At 41.4% G+C, this 23,660-nt stretch overlaps 1 protein-coding gene across 3 annotated transcripts in view; it reads left to right on the top strand.

Annotated features, from left to right (window-relative positions):
- The window catches only part of P2RY8 (purinergic receptor P2Y, G-protein coupled, 8), a 31,551-nt gene extending 20,924 nt beyond the window's left edge, over positions 1-10,627 (top strand). For all 3 annotated transcript variants that reach the window (XM_014960158.1, XM_014960159.1, XM_014960160.1), the window contains one exon: positions 8,445-10,627. In XM_014960158.1, the coding sequence (XP_014815644.1) occupies positions 8,508-9,578 (1,071 nt within the window). In that variant the 5' untranslated portion in view covers positions 8,445-8,507 and the 3' untranslated portion in view covers positions 9,579-10,627. The remainder of the gene's footprint in view (positions 1-8,444) is intronic.
- Positions 10,628-23,660: the final 13,033 nt, after the last annotated feature.

The raw sequence follows: 23,660 nt of genomic DNA, 5'->3' as shown, positions 1-23,660 counted from the left end.
AACTGACTGTAGGTTTTGACACACAGGTGGAAGGAGATAGGTAGGAAGGTAGGAAGGAGATAGGAGATAGGTCAAATCATGCATTTCGTCCTATTCTATGCCAATTCATTTTCACATGGAAAATGTGAAAATTTTAAAGTGGTCATTTTAAAGTGGCAGCTGAGGGGTGTAAGTGTGAAAGGCAACAATTATGTTTTAGTGGGCTAGTTGAGATTTTGTAAGAATCCAGGCAATTACGAGCCTCCAGGAAATCAGGACCTGAATCAACAGGATGTTTACAATGGGTTGGATTCAGCTTCAAACACCTGCATTTACAATGGCAGTGACTATATGTGAGCCTGTTACAGACTCCGGAGATCCACCCAGTACAGTCAGTGGCATCCATACTTTCCAACTCACCCTAAAATAGACACTTAGATTTCTCTGGATGCTAAATCCATGGCTGTAGCAAAGACCAGGCAAGAAAGGTGCCAGCTATACCCAAATCCTGCTACTTAATGTTACTGCTCTGGAAAAAGAGTTGCATATTCATATAGATCTTACTTAACAAGAGGAATAATAATTCAGCCTGTCACAGGCTTTCAAACAACAAGTCACCAGTTGTTATGGATCCAGCATGAGCTTTTTGGGGACGTATCTATTTATCTAGGCAGCAGTAAGAGGTTTTCTACATACTGAGACCAACTAGTGGATGTCATGGAAGAAGGCCTATCTGAAGACAGCCTAAATGCACATCCAAGGTCTTTGATTCACCCCTAAAAATACTGTTTCCAATTTCTAGCCCCAGTACATTACATGAATGTTAAAATTACCCTACATTCTTTGGTCAAAACATTTCCCAAATACCATGTCAAATTATCCTTTCAGATAGACCTGAAAATCTTGGTTGACTGTCCTTTTTATGGACTCCATCGTACGTTAAATCAATCAACATTTACAGACTGTCATATCCCTAGTGCAAATGTAAGAAAAAGCAATGTGTGTGCTTTTTTTGGTTTTTTGCCTTTTTTTTTTTATTTAATCTCTAAAGATAATCTTAAAAAACATGCAAGCAGCTCTACCTCAATTCCTTTCTGGACTGAACAGGAAAGGAAACATTCAAAAAGAGTTTCACAGAAAACAAAGACGATAAGATCAAAACTACAGATTTCAAATAGAATATATATACCTTGGCTCAAAAATGCCAATCAGACCATACAGATTCAATAAAAGCCCATCAAGTTTTCTGAAGACTGAGGGATATTCTGCTGGGAATCTGTCATATTGTCTACCACAAACACTTTGTGCCAACAAACTGTTACTTCTTTTCCTGGCATTTTAGGTCAGAAGGGAAATGATTGACTACACTTTTTCCTCTGACTTTCACAACAGCTATGTGAGGCAATTACTTGTAGGAGGAAATAATTGCAGACTGGAACTCATTGTTTGTCAATCCTGAACATAGACAATATTCAAAAGATTTAAAGGAAATCAGTTCATGTGTTATTTAAATTTAGACTTGATCAGGCACTTTCTGCAGTTAAAGTACTACAAAAGCATAAATCTTCACCATCTTGCCATAACTCAAAGGCAAGCTACCTTCAGGAGGGCTCTCTGGCACAGGATAACTCCACACTACCCAGGATGTCTGCCAGAATGGTTAAAAGGAGCTTCGCAAGCTGGTTCTCCATGGCCAAGCACCATCTGACAAAAACCGTGGTCTAATGAAGTCAAGGTTCCCCACCAAGCATCAGCAAAATTTCAGTAACTGCTTGCATGCACGTTCTTCCTCCATGATACGTGCACGACAGCATTACTTCACCAAGAGGCAAGTTACCTTCTGCTGTTGGGAAATAAGAGCATGCACATGGGCAGTGACTGCAGAGGAGTATAAGCCCTGTAGAATCAATTCCAGAGCTGCTTTGTTGAATTCTTAAAAGGGGTTGCCTTAGTTTTGCTAATCCTGTGAAAAATATCAGAGTTGAAAAAATTCAGCTTACAAAGTCTGTGTATGTAGGAAAGACCAACATATATATAATATTCTAGCTATTAGCCCATAAACTGGAACCTCTTTAAATCCAGTTGAGGATGCTGACTCTGACTGAAATTTAAAACAGCCTAGAATATCTGCCAGTGGAGTTATACAAATAGGGTTTCAATTGACCCAAGGTTTTGCTCATAGAATTTTTAAAAGCTGACTGCCTTGCACACCAATAAAGAAAAGTGCAAACTGCTTCATTTTGTAGTGCAACTAGCACATAAATTCATAGAATCACGATTCAGATGCAGGGAGGTTTTTGTCAATACTGGCCCATGGCCTTACTATTTCCATAAACCTGACTATTGCAGAAATGAACTTTTTAAAGACCACATTGACTAGTTTCACTCTGAACGGAGTTATTGACGCAGTTGACAGCGGCTGTGTTTATGCAAACCTTATCTAAATTAGGATGAACATTGCTAACACCAGCACAGAATCCTGACTTTGCTAGTTTGTGGCTAGCGAAGGTGAGGGTTCAAGTGAACTAAAATTCAACTATAAGCAAAACTGCATAGTCTGGGACAGAACCAGGAAATGTAAAGGCAGCTATGTACAGTTAATTTTACTACTTAGCAAGTTCTGAAGAGTCTGGACATTTCTTTTTAATGTTTCTTTGTCTCTCACCTGTATATGTAGATTTCATACTTAGTAAGACTTCGTTGCTTGAATCTGGATGAAGCCGCCCACTTGCACTCTCTCAGGCTGGAAAAGAGAAGCCGTCTCTAATAGGCAGGAATGATAGAATTCTTTTTCTTCACTTTTGAAAAAAACTGGTTTTGTCTAGATTGATATAGGTAACAAGCTAAACAGACAGGCACCCCTCCGCCACGCTAAGCTGGTAATGCTTCTGCGTTTTCTAACTGAAAAAATAGAGTGTTTTTTTAACCTCTCAATGTGAAATCCTTGTGGAGAGAAGACACTCTTGTTTTACCTTGTCCTAACTATTTGAGGTCAGAGCTATAACCACCATAGGGTTTACTTTGAGTAGGTATACTGAGATAAAGACTTAAGTTTGTCTCCGCAAGGGTTTTTTATTAATATACTGATTATAATATAACTGTTTCATTGTAAAATGGTCGCAAGCTTTTGCAGTGAGGGCACACATATGGTTTTCTCATGTCATTTATCTGAATAATCTTTGGTGAAAAATAAGACATAAAAACAGTTTAATTTTTCTAAAGCTTAATGACATAGGTCAGGAATATTGCAGCTAGTTAGATGTTTTCAGAGCTTTTTCTTTTTGCTCAGAAACACTTGTACATGCAAGTGCACAGAGGGTAGAAGTCCCATTTCCCAAATGTATTTATTCTCAAAAGAAGATAAGCTAAAGCCTAGTGTGAAATATTGCCTTTGTGATAACATAAGTACAGGCTCAGCAACAGTTTCTGACCTTGCAATAATGATACTCAGAACAAATTGACAGAAAAAAAAAAAAAAAAGAATCAGCAAAAAGAACTGGGAAGGCCATACAAAGAAGTTTCTTAGAAGACTTACGTTCAGATCTTGACTAAGTGAACCAAACCCTTGGCTTTTAGAGATGTAGAGATGTAACCCTGCAAGCTAAAATTTGCATGAAAGTTTATTGCAAGGGTGAGAAAGAACCATCCAGACAAAACCTGCAGCCTCTTTCGGTAAAGCCCATGATCAGTTTTAGGAACACGCAATCAGAAAGGCACTCATTTACATTCCTCAGTTTGGTGAACCCGAGCATTTGCAGAAGTGCTTCTCTGAATCACATCAATGATGTTTTAGCAAAAAAAATGGAGATGTGTTACAAAAGACTATTTTTAATTCTTGTTCCTCTGCTAAAACCTCTTACTCTATCTAAATATCAAAGTGTTTTTCACTTTTCGCTCAACTGAAGATAACCGGCTCCTGGCTCCTTGCCTTCCTGGCTCCTTCTTTGCCTCATACTCAGCCTACAATAGAAACTAAATGTCTGTTTTCTGTGCTTGTCTAACAATCTTTCATCTCACTAGCAATTCAGACAGTCTCCAGCAGGAACACTGTCCCCTGAGGATCCTTAAGTTTTCAGTAACTTTAGCTACATTTATGTAAACATAAACTATCCTAATCCTTTGGCTCTTGTTACTGCTTTGCAATAGTATTAAATTGAGCAAGTAAAAAATAATTTTTAAATTATTTTTTTAAAATGTACTCTTTTGAGAAAAAAATATCATTCAGCCATACTTACATTGATTAAAAATTGTTAATATGACTTCTCTCAGTGCTTACAATAAAACCTGTGCTTTCATTTTGCTTCATTCTGAATTTGTCTGCAATTGAGTTGAAATTGCAATTCAGTTTAGTTTTCCTGTAATCCGGAATATGCCATCCTACATTCTTCAACTGGAAGGGTGTCTCTCCAAAAGTGTAACAATATCAAAGAATTTATGAAGTTAAGACTTTGAATAGTGCTTTGACAGGTAGTAAACCAAAAAATATGAAACAGAATATGTTTTGGAAGGCTTTCTGCTGCCTGATATGTTTTGAGATTTATTTTTCCATGTCGAATCACAAAACTTTTTATAAAATGGTCATTCTGGTCTTCATTTGGCTCACAGGCTTCTCAGTCTTTTTCACAGGTGCACTTGACACCAATAACAGGAAGAGAATAAATGTTAGAGGGGAAACACATCAGCTTTATTTAGTAATCCCCTAAAAAGAAAGTAGAGACATCTCTGTTGTTACTCTTCCATTGCCAAGAAATAACACAGTCCTTTTCCGATCTTTTACTGTTTGATTTTCAGTATATCCTTTAATGTTTATTTGTCATCTTTTGTCAATTGAAGGGAAAGGAATCACCATTCCTGTCAAAAAGACACTAAGCAGCTGTCACCTTTGCTTATGGTTACAGCTTGGATGAAAACCTGGCATCACTGAATTTCCAAGTGAGCTTTGTGTGCAGAGGCCCCTGAGCCAGGGAGTATGAAGAGAAGCAAAAAAATCCTACTTGGATTTAGTGAGGGTTAGTCCAGAGGCTGCAGGTGCTGTTAGTACCTAATGCAAAACTAAAATACATCCATCCACTAAATATTTCAGAAATGAGGCAAGCAGAAAAGCTTAACTTTTCTCTTTCTGTGATCAGATGCTTGAGGACTTATGTAAATGACAATAAGGCTGGATCTTCTCACTTAAAGAATCCTTATTGAGTTTTTGTTTCTGCCTATCTGTGTGTGCATCTGTCTATTGTAGTTTAAATAATAGCTGGCCCCAAAATAAAAGCTTTCTGACAGGCATATTTATGTAACAGAACTATATTTTTACAGATTATGCATACAAAACCTTACCTGAGGGTTGATGCTTTAAAATTATCCTGTAGTAAAGTTTCTCTTGCAGAGAATCCATGCAAGCTCTACTGATTTGAATTGTGTTGGAAACCTGAAAGGAAGCAACTCATAAAATGTAAGGGGAATCTAATTCTAATCCTCATAAAGACTACTTTCTCGCTTGGTTTATGATATTTTCAAGTTAGACCACAAGAGACAGACAGAGGCTGTGGTTGCAGTGGGGGAAGCACATAATGTTACCCTGAACAAGATGAAAATACAAATACAGCATTATCTAAACCCAAGTAGATGCAACAATGCGAGAGGTAAAGTATGTTGAAATTCTACATTGTACTTCCAGCAGCTTAACCTGCACGTCTAAAAAGCAATGCATCACAAGTAAGGGTGACTCAGAGCAGGAATTTCTGCTGGCCCAGGTTTTCCTGAACAAGGAATTCAGGATTAGAGCCCCAGAAGGATTTGGCAGAACAGAAGGCAAAATTGCAGGGAAGATTTTCTGTACTCCAAATTCCCCCAAGAGGATATTTGCCCTTGAGAATGACTTGCAACAGTCTTGTGTGATTTGCATGGCCCCTACTCCCCTGCAGAAGATACTAGGGAACCATTGTGCTGTTCTTCTTTTGCTCCTTGTGATGCACACCTTCACCTACCCTTTTTGGAGAGCTCTCGTAGGCACCCAACCACAAAGCCTTGTGCCTTTCAAACCCTATTCATGAGGTGCCTACATTTGGGAGGCACTTGTGTTTTACTGAAGGTAATGTTCCACAAGTGCACAAAATTTGCCCATAGTCAGGCCATGAAACCTGACACTGTTTTGTGTACTGCAGCATCTATGTGTGCATTTTTATTATCACCTTATTTTCGGGATGTACTCTCAGAAAAAGCAAGTTTAGAATTAGCCCGAGGGATTAGTGATTAGCCCTTACACAAAACCAAATGTAAGAGGTATTCAATAGCTTTATGACCAGTGAGACAGATTTAATGGAAATTTTCACTTATACTTCTACCTCCCAAATACATACAATTTTTATAGGAATAGTATCTAGGGGTGAGGTCCCTTAGCCTCTGAGAGAAAATATCCTTCACTTGCAAAGGCTTTTTATTAGAAGTCTGTAAATACTGCAATATAGATAAACATTTTCTATTTGTTTTGGGAAGTTTAGGGTGGTTAAGCACAAAGGGGTGCCACTTGGGAAGGATTTTTGAGGCAACAGTTCACAAAAAGGTATTTAATACAGTAAGACATAGATAGAAGAGTTGAAATAGATAGCATTGAGGTTTTTTTCTGAGAGCGTTGTGTCAGTGAGTGCTTTTTCAAGTTCCTCTGAAAACTGTAGAGTTAGTTTCGTTCTTGATATATCTCCACTGACAAGAACAGAATTTCGTCCACAAAGGATTTGGCTCAATGGGATTTTTGCAGTTGTCATCATGTGATGTGCTCATTGCTTGGAACACGTTTGCTCTGTGTCGTGTGCGTGATATATTAGGAACACATCTCTGACTTCTTTGCAAGTCCTATTTTCTTCTGCCTTTTTCTGGGCTTCCAACAGCTCAGCTAGAAGCTCCTGAAAGACTGGCAACATTAGTTAACATCACTTGTTTGATATTGACTCTCGCTGCTTCTGGATATTTTTAGTGGACATTTGAAGCACTACATCAAATTGATCAGATCAAGTTATTCAGTAAGAGCTTCTCTCAGAAATGACCGTTTTTATCAGAATGGCTATTTCCAGCTAGAGTTAGCTAGCACTGAGAGCTGACGTGTCTAAGAACTGAACTGTTACATTGCTCATGAGCTATGGGCACATAATTAAAGGTCTTATTTAACTAGATCTGAGGTTAAGTGACAGCAACTGACTGGTACCTACGCTTTTTTAAATCTAACCACCTACCACAAGTGTGTCTTGAAAAGAGATGCTTGGGTTAAACAGTGCAGGTGATCAGAGCCCACAAGTAGGAGTGTGTGCTTGAACCCACTCTCTGCACCTTTTCTATTAGACAGCACTGATGTGCCCAAAGTTACCAGATGGCTTGGCCTGGCAGCCCTTTCAGGCCCCTGTTGCCACTCTTCACAGAACTTACTGATGCTCTCTCCTCTGTCTTTCCAGTCATTCATTGCCATTTCTTCACTTTTTCGACCCTGTTCTTTTGTTAAGTTTGCATCCTTGTACTGGCAGCTTAATGAAAGTTAACACGCGTGCCTGTAGCACACTGAGGCATGAGTTCTTGCTTGCAGCTGCTAAATGCTGCTACACTGCGTAAAATAAATAAAGTAAACCATAAACTATTGCATCTGCTAAGAAAGATCTATACAGGCCAGACAGTGAAAGCATGGTTTTGCAGACTGCAAAACTGAAACTAATTTTGCAGAATTACAGGTGATGCCAGTTAGGCAGCTGCAAACAGAACAGTTTTTAACAACTTACATCTTGCAGAAATTGAAACTCAACAGCTTTTCTTTTTGTTAGAAGAGGGCTTGTTACTTCTTTTGGCTGGTCCCTTCAGGCTGTAAACCAGTGCAAGCAACTGCAAGCTGGTCCTGGTTCTCGATTACACATGGTGTTTTCCTTATATTCTTTTTATATCATGAATATGCCAGGCACAATTGATTGCATGTTCTCCTTTCCCCAGTTGAAAAAACAAAAAACTATCCAGCACTTACTTGGAATGAATCACTGTTTAGTTGAGAGGGAAAAAATAGTCAGAAAATATTGTACATTACAAGAAGCAAGGTCATGATATCTAGAATAGATAGGATGTGTTTAGCTCACGGAGATCCTATGGTATAGTATTCTAATGCAGCCATCAATTTAATTTCTATTTGTGATATGTTATTTTCTTTATGTTACAATAACAAAAGAGGTGTGGTAACATATAGACAGCGAAAAGTATCAGAAAGCCATTCAGCAAGGAAAAAGTAGCAGTTCAAAGCTAGGAAGAAGTGAGACTGGTAAAACATTACCATCATTTGGAGGGAGGAGAGAGTTTTCAGGAGCTAATTTTAATGGATTCCATTCATTCAGAGATAATCTGTCAAACTACGTTGGTCTTATTCTTAGTCTGATTAATAGAAGAAGTATGTTCCTAATTTCTGTTTTGACATCTTTATTTTCTCTCTTGACTTTGTCCTCTAGGTTTTTAAGCCAAGTATTCATGATCCAGCTGGCATATAGGGATCAACAACCCCCTTGTGAATAATGGCTAAAAACGTAACCCTGGATGCTGAAACGCTGGCAATGCTCCAGAATAAAGCTATCTCCATCACCCTCCCAGTTGTGTATTCACTGGTGGCTATCATCAGTATCCCTGGCAATTTGTTCTCCCTTTGGGTGCTCTGCTGGCACATCAAACCCAAAACGCCTTCCGTTATCTTCATGATCAACCTGAGCGTCACAGATCTCATGCTGGCCTGCTGCTTTCCCTTCCAGATTTTTTATCACGTCCAAAAGAATCACTGGACCTTTGGCAAGACTCTTTGCAGCCTCGTGACTGTGATGTTCTACTCCAATATGTATTCTTCCATACTGACCATGACCTGTATCAGCATCGAGCGGTACATGGGTGTGGTATATCCCATGAAGTTGATCAAGTGGAGAAGAAAAAGATATGCTCTGGCTGCATGCCTAGGTATGTGGATTTTCTTGCTCCTAGCCTTCTACCCACTAGAAAGCACAGATTTGACTTATGAAGTGGAAGAACTGGGGATCGTAACCTGTTTTGACGTCCTCAAATGGGATATGCTGCCCAGCTTCGCAGCCTGGGTAGCCTTTCTCCTCACACTGTTTTTCATGCTCTTCCTGATCCCTTTTGTCATAACAGTTGGATGCTACATTGGCACCATTCGGAAGCTTATTCAGACATCAAGCAGATATGGTAACAAGCAGAAGACAAGATCCATATACCTAGCACTGATAGTCCTTCTGGTATTCATCACTTGCTTCGCTCCAAATAACTTTATCCTACTTGCGCATATGATCATCCGTCTATTTTATGGCAAGAGTTTGTACCCTGCCTACAAGCTCTCCTTGTGCCTCAGTTGCCTCAACAACTGCATAGATCCCTTCATTTACTATTTTGCATCCAAAGAATTTTACCAGAAATTCATGCAAGTGTTTCGCCCGAACGTACTGCTCAGTGACAGTTTGGAAACCAGAAGGGAAAGTTTGTTCTCTGGCAGGACCATGTCAGCCAGGTCAATGTCAAGTGGACCTATGGATGGGTTAGATGGAGTAAAGGTCTATTTACAAAGGCAGGAAAGTGTTTTTTAGCCTTCAACATCCCCAGAAGTAAGGCACCTTTGAGATCCATGAGTAGACACAGAAAACATTTCTTTTTGAGTGGCTGCCCTCAAAATACCATGCTCCAGTGACAGAGCTCAAGCCATACTTACATTGCGCATCCTACTTCAGTATCTTCTGGTAAGAAATGGAAGCGTTAAAGGAATTGAATTTTTTCAAGAAGGCACTGAAGCAAACCCGGTATTGATAGTCAGAGGTTGGCCTGGAATTAGTCCTACTGTATGAAACCAAGGGATAAGTTTCAAACAAAAATTACTTTCAGGTTGTATGATCTCAGTTGTTCAACCAAAAGTTTGTGATTCTCAGTGACTGTGAAATATTACTGTATATGGACTAGAACATACACTGAAGCTGGACTTGGGGTAGGGGAGTTATTTTTCTAAGCAATGTGCTGCATTTTTGTTTGCGTTTTTGTTTGTTCATTTTTGTTTTGTTTTGTTTTGTTTTGTTTTAATGTATTTCTTTCTCTCTTGTATTTCTATAAAAGAATCAATAAATATAGCTTGCCATTTTACCATTAATGCATAATGCATAGCCACTGTGAATTCACCACAACACTCACCCAAGTGTTTATCAGAACCAAACCACACTAACCTTTGAAAAGGTTAGGTTGACTCATATTATTTATTTCAATTTTATATAGCAAAATATCTCATGCAATAAAAGAGAAGCTAGAACTTACAATGTTTGAGACTACTTCAGCTGCTGAGTGGATTGTATTTTCATTTCTTGAAGTTATTCATTTCTCAGGACAGTGGAGACTGGGTGATTTAAGAAAAGAGATTTTCTAATGTCAGCCTTCTACAGTCATAATGCTGCTGCTTGTATGTGATTGGTCTCAGCAAGACATTTTCATCAATTGACTATAGGCTATACACAGAAGCACCATCCGTCTCAGAAGGGCATTTAGTTTTAATAGTGCACAGACAGTGGGTTTATCTTCCTTATGGCAATGGTGTAGATTATTAACCAGATTTTCAGATGGATATATGAGAATTCAGCCACAGACTGGAGTGATTCCACACCTGTCCCTATGGCCAGATGTCAGAAACACACTTCTTTCAAGTGGGCAAACAAAAAAAAAGAAGAAAAAATACGAAAGCAAGGCTTGATAATGGAAGATGTACCAAATGCCCTGGAAATAGGTTACAGCATGTTGATTGTGCAGTCCTGTGTTTGGGACTGCTCTCTGAAGTACCATTCTCCAGTGTGTTGCGTATAATGTGCCATGTTTTAATTCTTCTCACATCTCAACAACTGCCTGTGTGCTTGGAAAGACGACTGCTACAGAATATGTAGTGGGAAAAGACAAAAGCAAAGTTTTTCCTGTAGTGTTGACAGCTTTTTACCTACTTTTGGCCCTCATTGACAGTGAAGAGCCAAAAAACATCTGACAGAGCCAGACAAGTTTCCCCTCACAAGCAAGACAAAGCTATATGGTATCCTTTTGCTGCGCCGTGACTCCATCCTACACTGAGTAGGAGGCTGTCTTCAACATCGTGGATAGCTGGTTCAGACACCACAATGCTATCTTTACTTTTGAGCTCCTGTGCCTAAGTAAAAGACAACACCCAAGGCTCTTAAAGTCTGCCTTTTTTCCACCACTAACCACCACAAATTTCTTTCTGATAGAACCTGGATAACCACAACATCAACTGTGGCATTTGTATGTCCTATCTTCTGCTAAAGCGTTGTCAGCTATTGGACAAACGCGACTGAACCTAGTAAAACCTTTCAAAAGCCATCTGAGGTGTTTTGTGGCATTTCACAGTGTTAGTTTTAATTGAGCTGCACATTTTCTGCCCACAAGGTCAACCTTAGTTGATACGTGAACTGTCCAAACCTTCCCATCAAATTGCCTGGAAGCTACCCTGCACTACCAGCCTATGTGCTGGGTGCTATGTGCCGTGAGGTGGGCTTGCTACTTGAAATCCTCTCGCGTGTTCTGATAGAGAGGAGCCCACCAAATATGTTCCCGTGTGAGTCTGAGGCTCTGAGCTCCTGTGTCAGCTCTAGCACATGCTCCAAAGTGCCTGCTTGCACCAGGATCTCCAAAGAAAGAAGGATGGCTCTTCCTAAGCCGTCCCACATCCGTCAGGCACAAACTCAGTTAACTTATGTTTTGCAAATCTGTGTATTAATTTAGCAGTGCATGGTTTCACCTTGCTGTTCAAGTCCCTTCACTATCCACTGTCACAGAATTCTGTCTTTCTCACCACCAAAACTGTTTACAACATTTTACTGTAGCAGAAACTTTTTTGGAGGCTGTACTGAAAATGCTCTCCTTTTTTTTCCTTTTTTTTTTTTTCTAAACATCCCAGTATTTTTACAATGCAGACCATTACATCTCCTAGCTCTAACGCAGATTTTCACTCTGTTTTATCTCAAAACTTATCCTCAAGCACTGCAATGTGACTGAACTGTAACTGACACCAAATAGAGCCAAAAGGGCAGAAACTTTGCACTTTGGACATGAACTGCTGTATTGTGAAAAATACTGAATTGCTTCTAAACATCCCAGTATTTTTACAATGCAGACCATTACATCTCCTAGCTCTAACGCAGATTTTCACTCTGTTTTATCTCAAAACTTATCCTCAAGCACTGCAATGTGACTGAACTGTAACTGACACCAAATAGAGCCAAAAGGGCAGAAACTTTGCACTTTGGACATCAACTGCTGTATTTTGAAAAATACTGAAATGCTTTTTTTGCAAGAGGGAAAAGATGCTCACACAACTGACTGAAAATGTTCTCTCCAGCCTCATGCAGCTCTTCATAGCCCTTCATTCCTCTTCTGACATTGTTTAAAAAGGAATAGGAAGGATGTGTCCTTCAGGTACCTCTTCGTGACATTTTATTAAGTAATCTCTAGTTAGCTCAGATTAGGCAAAATTCCTGTTTGGGAATCCCAGCGGGATTGTTCCTTGAGAAAGAAATACAGAAAAGAAGCTTGTGAATGAAATGTTTTGAGTCCAACAACGTATACTGTGAAGTTTTGGAGGCATTTTTTAGAGAGGAAGAAGAGAAATCATTAAAGTGACCCAACATACTGTTCTTTGACACTGGAAACACGTCCTTCTGGGGCACTGTAAGGTAGCAAGACTTCTACCCTCCTTGGTCAGTGGGTGTGAGTTGCTATACATACATATATGTAAAAACTATATACACATATATATCTAGAATGCCATTTGAGACATTATCGAGAAGCACATGTCTATATCGCCTTTGGTTTGGGGAATATGGGTCCTGGTTGACATGCTTACTTAGCCTCTGTGGCTAACTTAATTTTACTGAGAAGACGTGAATGTATAGACTTCTGTTTCATTCTGGGATTATTTTTTTTTTGTGTTTTTTTTTGTTTTAACTATTGTTCAGCAATTTAATCTATGGATGTGCTTGGATTTTTTGTATATATAACAATAAAAAAGCCCACTATAAAAAAAAGACATGATTTAAGATTCTTTCCTTTGTTTGCATCTGTCATGTGTGAGAAACTTTCAAGCTTAAAGGAGGGCAGGGAAACCAACTTATGAAATAAAATGAATCCGTTTCCCATTGCTATTGAGCCTTTTTTAGATTCCTGTATCGTTTTAAGTCTCTTGTTTTTTCCAAGCATTTTGAAGACTGATTTTTTTTTTTTTGCATACCTGTTCATATTTTTTCTTTTTGTATGTGTATCTCAGAAACTGGCTCTGACATACCCCCTTCACACAAATTTTAAAAGTAGCAATACCTGAATGAGATGTTGGCCACTTTGGGATCCTTCTTCTTGCCCAATAAGTGTACCAAATAGATATATTTTTAAATTTTAATGCATTTCTGAAGGCATCTGGCAGCCAGGGCCCATCCCACCCCCAGCCAGGCACAGAGCAGCTGGGGGCACCGGAGCAGCCCCAGCTCTGGGCATTGGGCATCTCCCTGGGGAAAGGCCAAAGCCGGATGTGGGTCCACAGGTGGGCCTGGTTCAGAGGTTCCATGGCAGGGGAGAGCAGGGCTGTGAGGAGCCGGAGACCGGCTCTGCTGGGACATCACTGGGGCAAGGGCTCATGGCCCTGGGGGGTGGACCTGGGGTCCTGGGCAGGATGGGGGGAGCCCTGAAGGACTGGGCAGAGACAGTCAGGTCTGGTGGCACCTCGATAAACGTTCCATTTTGAGTTCACAATCTGTTTGGCTACATCTATACTGATACATGAGAGGGCCAGAGCTCATCCTGAAGTCATTCAATCATTTTTTCTAATTTTTTCCATTTCAGAGTGTTTAAAATAACATCAGGTCTACATTGAGTGGTGTTTCTCCAAGGAGATGCTTACATACCCAAAGGTGTGCAAGATAGCACAAATGTTTGAGGGTGAAATTCAGTGTTGGCAAGTGTGAAGTAACGCCCATGGGGAAATCCAGTCATAGCTTTGTGTACAAAACAATGTTGCTCAGTGGTGACCACAATGAATCATAATACATTATTCTGTGCATCAGCTTGGTATTGTAGAAATCCATGGTTCACCCACACCTTGTTTACTTTCTGCACTTCTAGTCTCTTCATCACAGACAGGATCTACAAGAAGTGGAAAAGGTCAAGAGATGCACGTGTGGGATGATCTAAGGTATGAACCTAAAACCTTGTGAGTTAAATAGCTTAGGACTCTTCAGCTCAGAAAAGAGACAATGTAAGGTAGGTAGGAAAGAGGTCTACAAAATCCTCAATGGAGTTCAGAAGCTGATAGGGATGAGTTTCACTGTATTTGCCCAAGCAAGAACTGGGGAAAAACATTAAGCTATGGTGGGTTGATCCTGGCTGAACACCAGGTGCCCCACCAAAGGAGTTCTATCATTCCCCTCCTCAGCCAGACAGGGGAGAGAAAAATATAATGAAAGTCTCATGGGTCGAGACAAGGATAGACAGAGATCATCCAACTGCCATCATGGGTAAAAATAGGCTCACCTTGGAGAAATTAGTTTAATTTGTTACCAATCAAAACAGAGTAAGATAATGAGAAATAAAAACTAAACCTTAAAACTCCTCATACTCTTCCCCTGCTCCAGCGTGGGCTCCTCTCTCCACAGGTCCTGCCAGGAGCCTGCTCCAGCGCAGGCTACACACAGGGTCACAGCCTCCTTTGGGGTACCCACCTGCTTTGACACAATCCTCCATGGGCTGCAGGTGGGTATCTGCTCAACCGTTAACCTCCATGGGTTGCAGGGGGACAGCCTGCCTCACCATGGTCTCCACCATGGGCTGCAGGGGAATCTCTGCTCTGGCACCTGGAGCAGCTTCTCCCCCTCCTTCCTCACTGACCTTGGCATCTGCAGAGTTGTTTCTCTCACATATTCTCACTTCTCTCTTCTGACTGCTGATGGTGTTGTGCAGGCTTTTTCCCCTCCTTAAATATGTTATTTCAGAGGTGCTACCACTGTGGCTGATGGGCTCGGCACCGGCCAGCAGTGGGTCTGTCTTGGAGCCAGCTGACATTGGCTCTATCAGACATGGAGGAAGCTTCTAGCAGCTTCTCACAGAGGCCATTCCTATAGCCCCCCTGCCACGTAAACCCAATACATAAGCTAATGAGACCCAAGCTCAAAACTAGGAAAAGTTAGTATCTCTTCTCATAACTTATAGTACAATTGGGGAATCCACTGTAGGCTACTAAATAGGCAAACAACAACAGACTCAGGAAACCCCCTTAGCTTAAAATCATCAGAGGTTGGGGGAGTATTAAGGGAAAGTGACATTATGTGATTGCCCTGTTCTTCTTTTTCTTGAAATGTCATTCCGTGAGGAGGGACACCGTAAGCTGGACAGGCCTTTGGCCCCACTCTCGTCAGCCTCATGCTCCCATGCAAGGCCTGCCAGAACTGCCCTCTGGGGCGATGCCGGGGGGATTGACGGGGAGCACTGCGCATTGCTGTCTTGGAAGCGGCTGTCCCAGGGCCAGGGAGGGAGCTGAGGGTACCCCAGGCTCCCCCCGGAGCACAAACTTGGCCCTCTGTCACTTAGCCCTTTTGACAAGCCACAGAGTCACAGGACGGTTGAGGTTGGAAGACCCCCCTGCAGGTCACCTCGTCCAACCCTGCCGCTCAAGCAGTCCCTCACGTTCAGGTAAAAAGGAACTTGTGTATTGCCCTTCGGCAAACCCCTCTGGATGCTGGTAACAGATAACCCGTTCTGTTTCAAAGCATATAATTATTAATTCCATTTCTCACCTCTTTTCTCACCTTCCTTCTCATTTTTCCACCACCTGACTCTTGAGGGCTGCCGCTGTGCAAGCTGACTAGCAGCAGACCTCATTGTCCTCGTGGGGCAAGGCCACTGGCAGTTGCTGGCTCTCTTTCAACTTCTTACCAAGCAGCTCAATCCACTCTTAAGAGCTGCAGCTGCGTTAGTCAAGAGTACAATTCCTTGCCCTGAATTGTCACAAACACACCGGCAAGACATCTTGTGTCCCTCTGCTGAAGGAGCACTTAACACTAGTCTTTTTCAATGACCTGACAGGTTCTTCCGGAGAAGCTGATTTAAGATATTTTGACCGTATCTTGTCCTGGAAAAGTCCATTAGGAGAATCAGTTTAATTGGCAAATTTTTCAGATTTATCTAAAGCCACAGTTCTTTTTAAGTGCCCAAAATGAAATTTGTAATATAAAATGACTCTCACAGGAATGATTAGGATATAAGCCTTGGTTATTGTACTTCATAATTAATTCCATCCTGAAAAAAAAGAGGAATTCTCTGTTGGAATAAATCTTGTACTGTCTTTCCTCATTTATGCTGCAGTTCGTAGTCTTAAAAGGAGTTACTGAGAGCAAAATTTCAATCCTACTATTAATCTTGATATATTTGGATTACATTCTTTCTGGATTAATTTTTTGCAAGTAAGTGTTCTCTTGTCAGACCTATAAAGCGTAATTATGGAGAACATAATAGAGTATAATGCTTAGGTGAAATATCTTTTTTAAAGCTTGCTTTTTTATTTAACAAAAATAACCAAACCTGCCTGTCTGAAGCGGTGAAATATCTTTTTTAAAGCTTGCTTTTTTATTTAACAAAAATAAAACCTGCCTGTCTGATGTCTGGGCTCCTGCTGAACTCCTGGTCTTTCGTGGTTTGGTTGAAAGTTTTATGACTTCTAGTATTTTTTCCTTCAATTCTAAACAGCTGGAATATCTTATCAAATGAGGAGATTCTCAGGCTTCTTTGATTATGAAACAAGAAGTTCAGAGCTGTCAGACAGAATACCTTCCTAGTCTTTAGCATAAATAAACACCTCAACCCCCTGCTTGACTGTCTTGGCTCCTGCTGATGGCCTGCAGCCAGTCTTCTTCTTTTCCTTCTGCAGAAATGTTCAGCCCTGGGACACTGTTGGTCCTCCTTCCCCAGTTTCTGCCCCACTGCCCACATGCCCTGGCTCTGGCATGACAGAACTGCTCAGAGGCAGGCAGTAAAGTGTGCATGTTGTCCCGATGGGAGCTGCCAAGGCTAATTGCCCCTTTAAGCTTTCTCCAATATCTTAACGCACTCTTAACTGCTGTTGTTGGATACAACGAGGTGCAAGAAAAATGGGAAGTGTTTTGCTGACTGCCTTAAATCTGAGAAAACCCAAAGGCTTGGCTCCTCTGCTGTATACCTGAGCAGCCTCATCAAAGGAGAAAGGGCAACAGACTTAAAGGAGGTATAAACAGATGCAAAATAGAGATGGGAGAGTGACTGGAGATGTAATCTCTGTGGCAGCCAGGGTGGGAGGAGTAGGGGGGGGGAATACAGTGAGAGTTTGGAAAAAGATCCAGAAAGTCATTCTCTGAAAGAGGCCAACTACAGTCAGAAAATGTCTGTAAATAGTTTTCTTCATAAACAGGCAGTTTTGTTTTAGAAACATGGAGCCATTTTGGTGTGAAAGCTGGAAGCAGCAGCAAATCTCCAGATCTCTGCTCTAAGGAAAATAATGTGATTAACAGACAACTAAACCACTACATAGATACTGAGCAAACATCTCACAGAGAGGCTCAGATCTCTGGAAATGTGGTTTTGCCAAGCACAAAAGGTGCAACTTATCTGATCAAAAGTAGATATTAAGTGCTGTGCTGAGAACCTTACTGTTTGACAACATTCATGACTGTCTCCTCCATTTCAGAAACATACACAAAAGCTGCTTTGGCTGTTGGTTGCATTCAGAAATCCAGATGCTGGTAGACTTCCATGTTACCATGGACCCACCCCACAAAAGCAATGCTGATATCCCAGGACTCTTACCACCTTCTTCTTGACGGCTGTCTTCGGATTCTGCCATCTTGATGATTGTAACAGCAGCTTGTTCATCTGATAGAAAGCCATGTTGACTAATGACCTAGGAAATAATATTCCTGGGGACCTCAGGAATAGGCTGCAAGGCTTTCTCATCGCACCAAACCCAAACGGCTTCAGAAAATAAAGGCAAATACATAAATTGAATGACTGGAAGCTTCTTCCCATCATTTACCTCTACAAAGAGACTGTACCACCCTCTCAATTAGAAGCCTTCTGTGGAGACTCAATGGCTTTTTCTCCTTCAAAAAATTTCAGCACTGCAACACTGATGGTTCTGGTTCCTCAGTTCCTCATTACTGTCCACAGGCTGACATTTTTCCTTTCCCTATTTTTCCTTGCTTTCTATAGTATATGCAGAATACATTGGTATCTCACCCTATTCTGATGAATAATGCAAACCACTCTGTACACTTTTACCTAAAATGTCAATATATTTGAGCTTTTTTAACAAGGCAAGTGTTACCATATACTGCTACTAAAACTAATCCTTTAAAGGAGTACAAAAATAAGATAAAATACAGCAAATAACTTTTCTTCAATTGATAAATCCGATCAGATTGAGAAGATAGAATACAAGTTTTCAATTTGGGTCAATAACTGTGACTTAAGCTCTGTTACAAACATATCTTAGCACCTATTAATGTGTTTACGATATCTTTTTATAGCTGCAGTCTCTGTGTGTCTCTTTCAAGATACTGCTAGACCTTTTGACATTAACATTAGCTCTGGTTATCCCTCTATTTTCACACATGCAGGCATACCCAGTTATATTAAGTAATCCTTATACTTAAAACGAGGACTCTGAGTGGTCTTTAGTCCTTACAAGTTGCAGCCCTCTACAGCTACTAGTAAATTGAAATATACCAACAAATGCATAGGAAAATTATGGGATCTACTGCCCTCTTGTGGAAATTTAAATAATGAGCATATTCTTATGAGCTCCAAAAACGTTCTTGACCTTGGAGCCTCGTAAGTAATTTTCTGGAAGAGCTGGGAGTCCAGCTGAGTCAATAATCCTTCTCTTTTCTGGATCTTATCTTCATTTTCCCTAACTTTATACCATTTTCCTTGCAGTAATCATTATACTGTACAAGAAGAAGGAAGATTTGTTGTTCATACGTAGGCAAATTGTATTTGTATCTTATATTATCCATGTCTACATGTGTTTTATATAAGCACACACACATATATAGCACGACTATGTTGTGTACATAATATGTACATTACATATACACACATTTTCTGAAAATATTTTATGAAATTGTGTATGTGTTTTCCAAATATAAACAATTAAGAAACAGTGGTCTATTTATAGTCTGATAAACTATTTCTTTTTCTCTAGAGCTTATGTAAGTGTTAGCAGGAGTGAGACTGGGGCAATGCTGACATTGGAGATGGAACCACCCTTGCAGCACGAGCCAGACCGGTGACTTTAAGAGAGGGATTCGATAGAATCTGCTGCTCATCAAAGACAGAGTTAACTAGGGATGTTGTCAGCAAACACTTACCCTCCTGTCCCAGCGATTACAAGGCTATCGGGCAGAGCATGGTCTTCTCCTCTGAGGCTGATTGTTGGCCTCAAGCTAACAGCACAGGGAAAGCAAGCTGCAGATGAGGAATTGCTTTCAGCAGCAGGCACTGAGCTGTGACAACAGCTGGGAAAGACAGCGCTGGAAGCACATGTAACTGTGATGCTGCCTCTATATCATGAATATTGGGATGTGCCTGCAGCAGACCATTTAAACCCAGAAGGGACTATAGGGGCTACAGCGCACATTTGATATCAGAGGGAAGATAGCAGGAAAGAAAAGTTATTTTCTTCTGCTCTGCTGCTGTGGACCTGGCAGCTCATCCTCTTGGACAACACAGTGATAGACTCTGTCATTCCGTGTAGTTCTGTTGACATGGATATTTTTTCCAAGGCTCTAGTATTCTCCAGCCTGTAATATGTTCTCTGTGGCAGAGGCCAAAACCAAAGCAGTTAGTCTGAATCCCTGACATCCTTTCAATTACTCTTGGAAGAAAATACTTTACACTACTTAAGTACGCTGGCCAAAGATGCTTCACCATGGTTTTTTGTGCTGCTAAAAGATGCCTGTGAAACACAGAAACACAGAATCACAGAATGGTAGGGGTTGGATGGGACCATGGGATCATCTAGTCCAACTCCCCGCCAAAGCAGGTTCACCTAGAGCAGGCTGGACAGGAACACATCAAGGCAGATTTTTAATATCTCCAGAGAAAGAGACTTCACGACCTGTGTGGGCACAACCTCGGTTCCAGTGCTCTGGCACCCTTAAGGTAAAGAAGCTTCTCCTCATGTTGAGACGGAATTTCCTGTGTTCTGCTTTGTGCCTGTTGCCCCTTGCCCTGTCACTGGGCACCACTAAAAAGAGTCTGACCCCATCCTCTTGACACCCATCATTTATAAGCATTGATGAGATCTCCCAGTTTTTTCTTCTCCAGGCTAAATAGACCCAGGTTTCTCAGACTTTCCTCATGAGAGAAAATCACAGAATGGTAGGGGTTGGATGGGACCATGGGATCATCTAGTCCAACTCCCCGCCAAAGCAGGTTCACCTAGAGCAGGCTGGACAGGAACACATCAAGGCAGATTTTTAATATCTCCAGAGAAAGAGACTTCACGACCTGTGTGGGCACAACCTCGGTTCCAGTGCTCTGGCACCCTTAAGGTAAAGAAGCTTCTCCTCATGTTGAGACGGAATTTCCTGTGTTCTGCTTTGTGCCTGTTGCCCCTTGCCCTGTCACTGGGCACCACTAAAAAGAGTCTGACCCCATCCTCTTGACACCCATCATTTATAAGCATTGATGAGATCTCCCAGTTTTTTCTTCTCCAGGCTAAATAGACCCAGGTTTCTCAGACTTTCCTCATGAGAGAAATGCTCCATTCCCTTGATCATCTTTGCAGCCCTCCACTGGACTCTCTCCAGTAGTTCTTTGTCCTTCTTGAACTGGGGACCCCAGAACTGGACACAGTACTCCAGAGGTGGCCTCACCAGGACAGAGTAAAGGGGGAGGATGACCTCCCTTGACATGCTGGCCACACTCTTTAGTGCACTCCAGGGGACCATTGGCGGTTCCAGTGCTCTGGCACCCTTAAGGTAAAGAAGCTTCTCCTCATGTTGAGACGGAATTTCCTGTGTTCTGCTTTGTGCCTGTTGCCCCTTGCCCTGTCACTGGGCACCACTAAAAAGAGTCTGACCCCATCCTCTTGACACCCATCATTTATAAGCATTGATGAGATCTCCCAGTTTTTTCTTCTCCAGGCTAAATAGACCCAGGTTTCTCAGACTTTCCTCATGAGAGAAATGCTCCATTCCCTTGATCATCTTTGCAGCCCTCCACTGGACTCTCTCCAGTAGTTCTTTGTCCTTCTTGAACTGGGGACCCCAGAACTGGACACAGTACTCCAGAGGTGGCCTCACCAGGACAGAGTAAAGGGGGAGGATGACCTCCCTTGACATGCTGGCCACACTCTTTAGTGCACTCCAGGGGACCATTGGCCCATTGGCCTTCTTGGCTACAAGGGCACATTGCTGCCTCACAGTCAACGTGAGACGGAATTTCCTGTGTTCTGCTTTGTGCCTGTTGCCCCTTGCCCTGTCACTGGGCACCACTAAAAAGAGTCTGACCCCATCCTCTTGACACCCATCATTTATAAGCATTGATGAGATCTCCCAGTTTTTTCTTCTCCAGGCTAAATAGACCCAGGTTTCTCAGACTTTCCTCATGAGAGAAATGCTCCATTCCCTTGATCATCTTTGCAGCCCTCCACTGGACTCTCTCCAGTAGTTCTTTGTCCTTCTTGAACTGGGGACCCCAGAACTGGACACAGTACTCCAGAGGTGGCCTCACCAGGACAGAGTAAAGGGGGAGGATGACCTCCCTTGACATGCTGGCCACACTCTTTAGTGCACTCCAGGGGACCATTGGCCCATTGGCCTTCTTGGCTACAAGGGCACATTGCTGCCTCACAGTCAACGTGTTGTCCACCAGGACTCCCAGGTCCCTCTCTGCAGAGCTGTTTTCCAGCAGATTAACCCCTAACCTGTACCAGTGTATGCAGTTATTTGTCTCTAGGTTCAGGACCTGACACTTGCACTTGTTGAACTTCATTATGTTCCTCTCTGCCCAACACTCCAGCCTCTCCAGGTCTCGCTGTGTGGTGGCACAGCCTTCTGGTGTATCAGCCACTCCTACCAGTTTTGTGTCATCAGAAAGCTTTCTGAGGGTATGGTCTGTTCCCTCATCCAGGTTGTTAATGAATACGTTGAAAAAGACTGGACCCTGGGGAACACCGCTAGTTGCAGGACTCCAACTAGACTCTGTGCCACTGATAACAACCCTCTCAATGGCCAGCTTGTCCTCCTGGGCATTGCTACATACATGCTTGATATAGCTGCTTCTCTTTGTCCCATGATATAGACATGGAGCTGCCTGAAAGACAGGCTGATATTCCTCTGGTACTAGATATATTGCACTCCCTCAGCAGTTGTGAAGTTTCCTCACAGGCAAGGTATCATGTCATTTGATAGCTATGTGGGATAAACACCTTCAAATTAAGTATATGGAAAAACATTTACAGGGACATTACTTAACATATAGCCCACATATTTAACTTAAAATCTTATTTAATATGACTTCCTGTGGTTTCCCCAAAATACCTCTATATGCTTGCAACACCCCTCTATTTCAAATAGAAAGGAAATTATGTGATCATGTAGACACACTAGGCTATTACAGGCCTTCCAAGCTGGTTAGAAGAGGAGCAAGGAACATTTAGACTTGAGCTGAAGAGAACTGAATTGATAGGGGTTCTTAAAAATTGAATATGAGAACACAAAGCTAAACTATGAGACAGTGAAAGAAATCCAGGGTACCCACTCTGAAAGCACTCCCAAGTCTGAAAAAAATGGCTCTTGAAAGTCTTAGGATTTCCCAGTAAAACTTCGGCAGTACTCTGCAAAAAGCAAGGACAAAATAATTTGACAGCCAACACGTACTTCTATTTTACACACTTTGCAAGGATCTGAATTTCATTTAAAATCCTAGAATAACCCCTTCATAACCCACCAATCTAGTCGAACATGTAAAGCAATCTTAAAAGATCAAGGAGATAGAGCACTACAGGAAGCAGGTTACTCTTTGCTTATAAGACTGCTAGTTAAATACCAGTTGTACAGAAAAAGACAAAAATAAACCATAGCACGGGTAATGTTAAATGATACTATGATGTTTCGGAATAGAGGAGAGTTCCTTACAATTAGGTGGTGAAATCGAATCCATCTATAAACCACTAATGTTCTTTTCTCTATAGTAATGGAAACAAGAGATATTAATTACTTCATGAACTGTGCAGACACATTGGCCTATGGCAAGGATTTCAATGGCAGAAAGAGGCCCCTTGAAAAACAGAAGTCTGAGCTCTCAGAATGAATGAAGTTATCCTAGAAAAAACAAGGTGAAATGTCCATTCCTTTCGTAGCAACATTCTCAGGATTTGCTAACTTCTTCACAATGAAAATGCATTGCTCCCCAATAAAGTTGATCTTGTACTTGCACAGATGACTCAGCCAAATAAAACATCCAGGTTGAGTACCTACACTCATGGTTATATACATGAAAGTAGGCACAAGAATTTGATTATCACAGTACTCTTTACATGCTAGAAGGTATTACTGTGATGGCCAGGCAGAAAAGCAGAGAAGTCCAGAACAAATATCGAGGAAAGGTCT

The sequence above is a fragment of the Calidris pugnax genome, unplaced genomic scaffold (genome assembly GCF_001431845.1).
Source record: "Calidris pugnax isolate Ruff unplaced genomic scaffold, ASM143184v1 scaffold188, whole genome shotgun sequence".
NCBI lineage: Eukaryota > Metazoa > Chordata > Aves > Charadriiformes > Scolopacidae > Calidris > Calidris pugnax.
The sequence above is the reverse complement of the archived record's forward strand: the minus strand, read 5'-3'. Positions and strand labels throughout refer to the sequence as shown.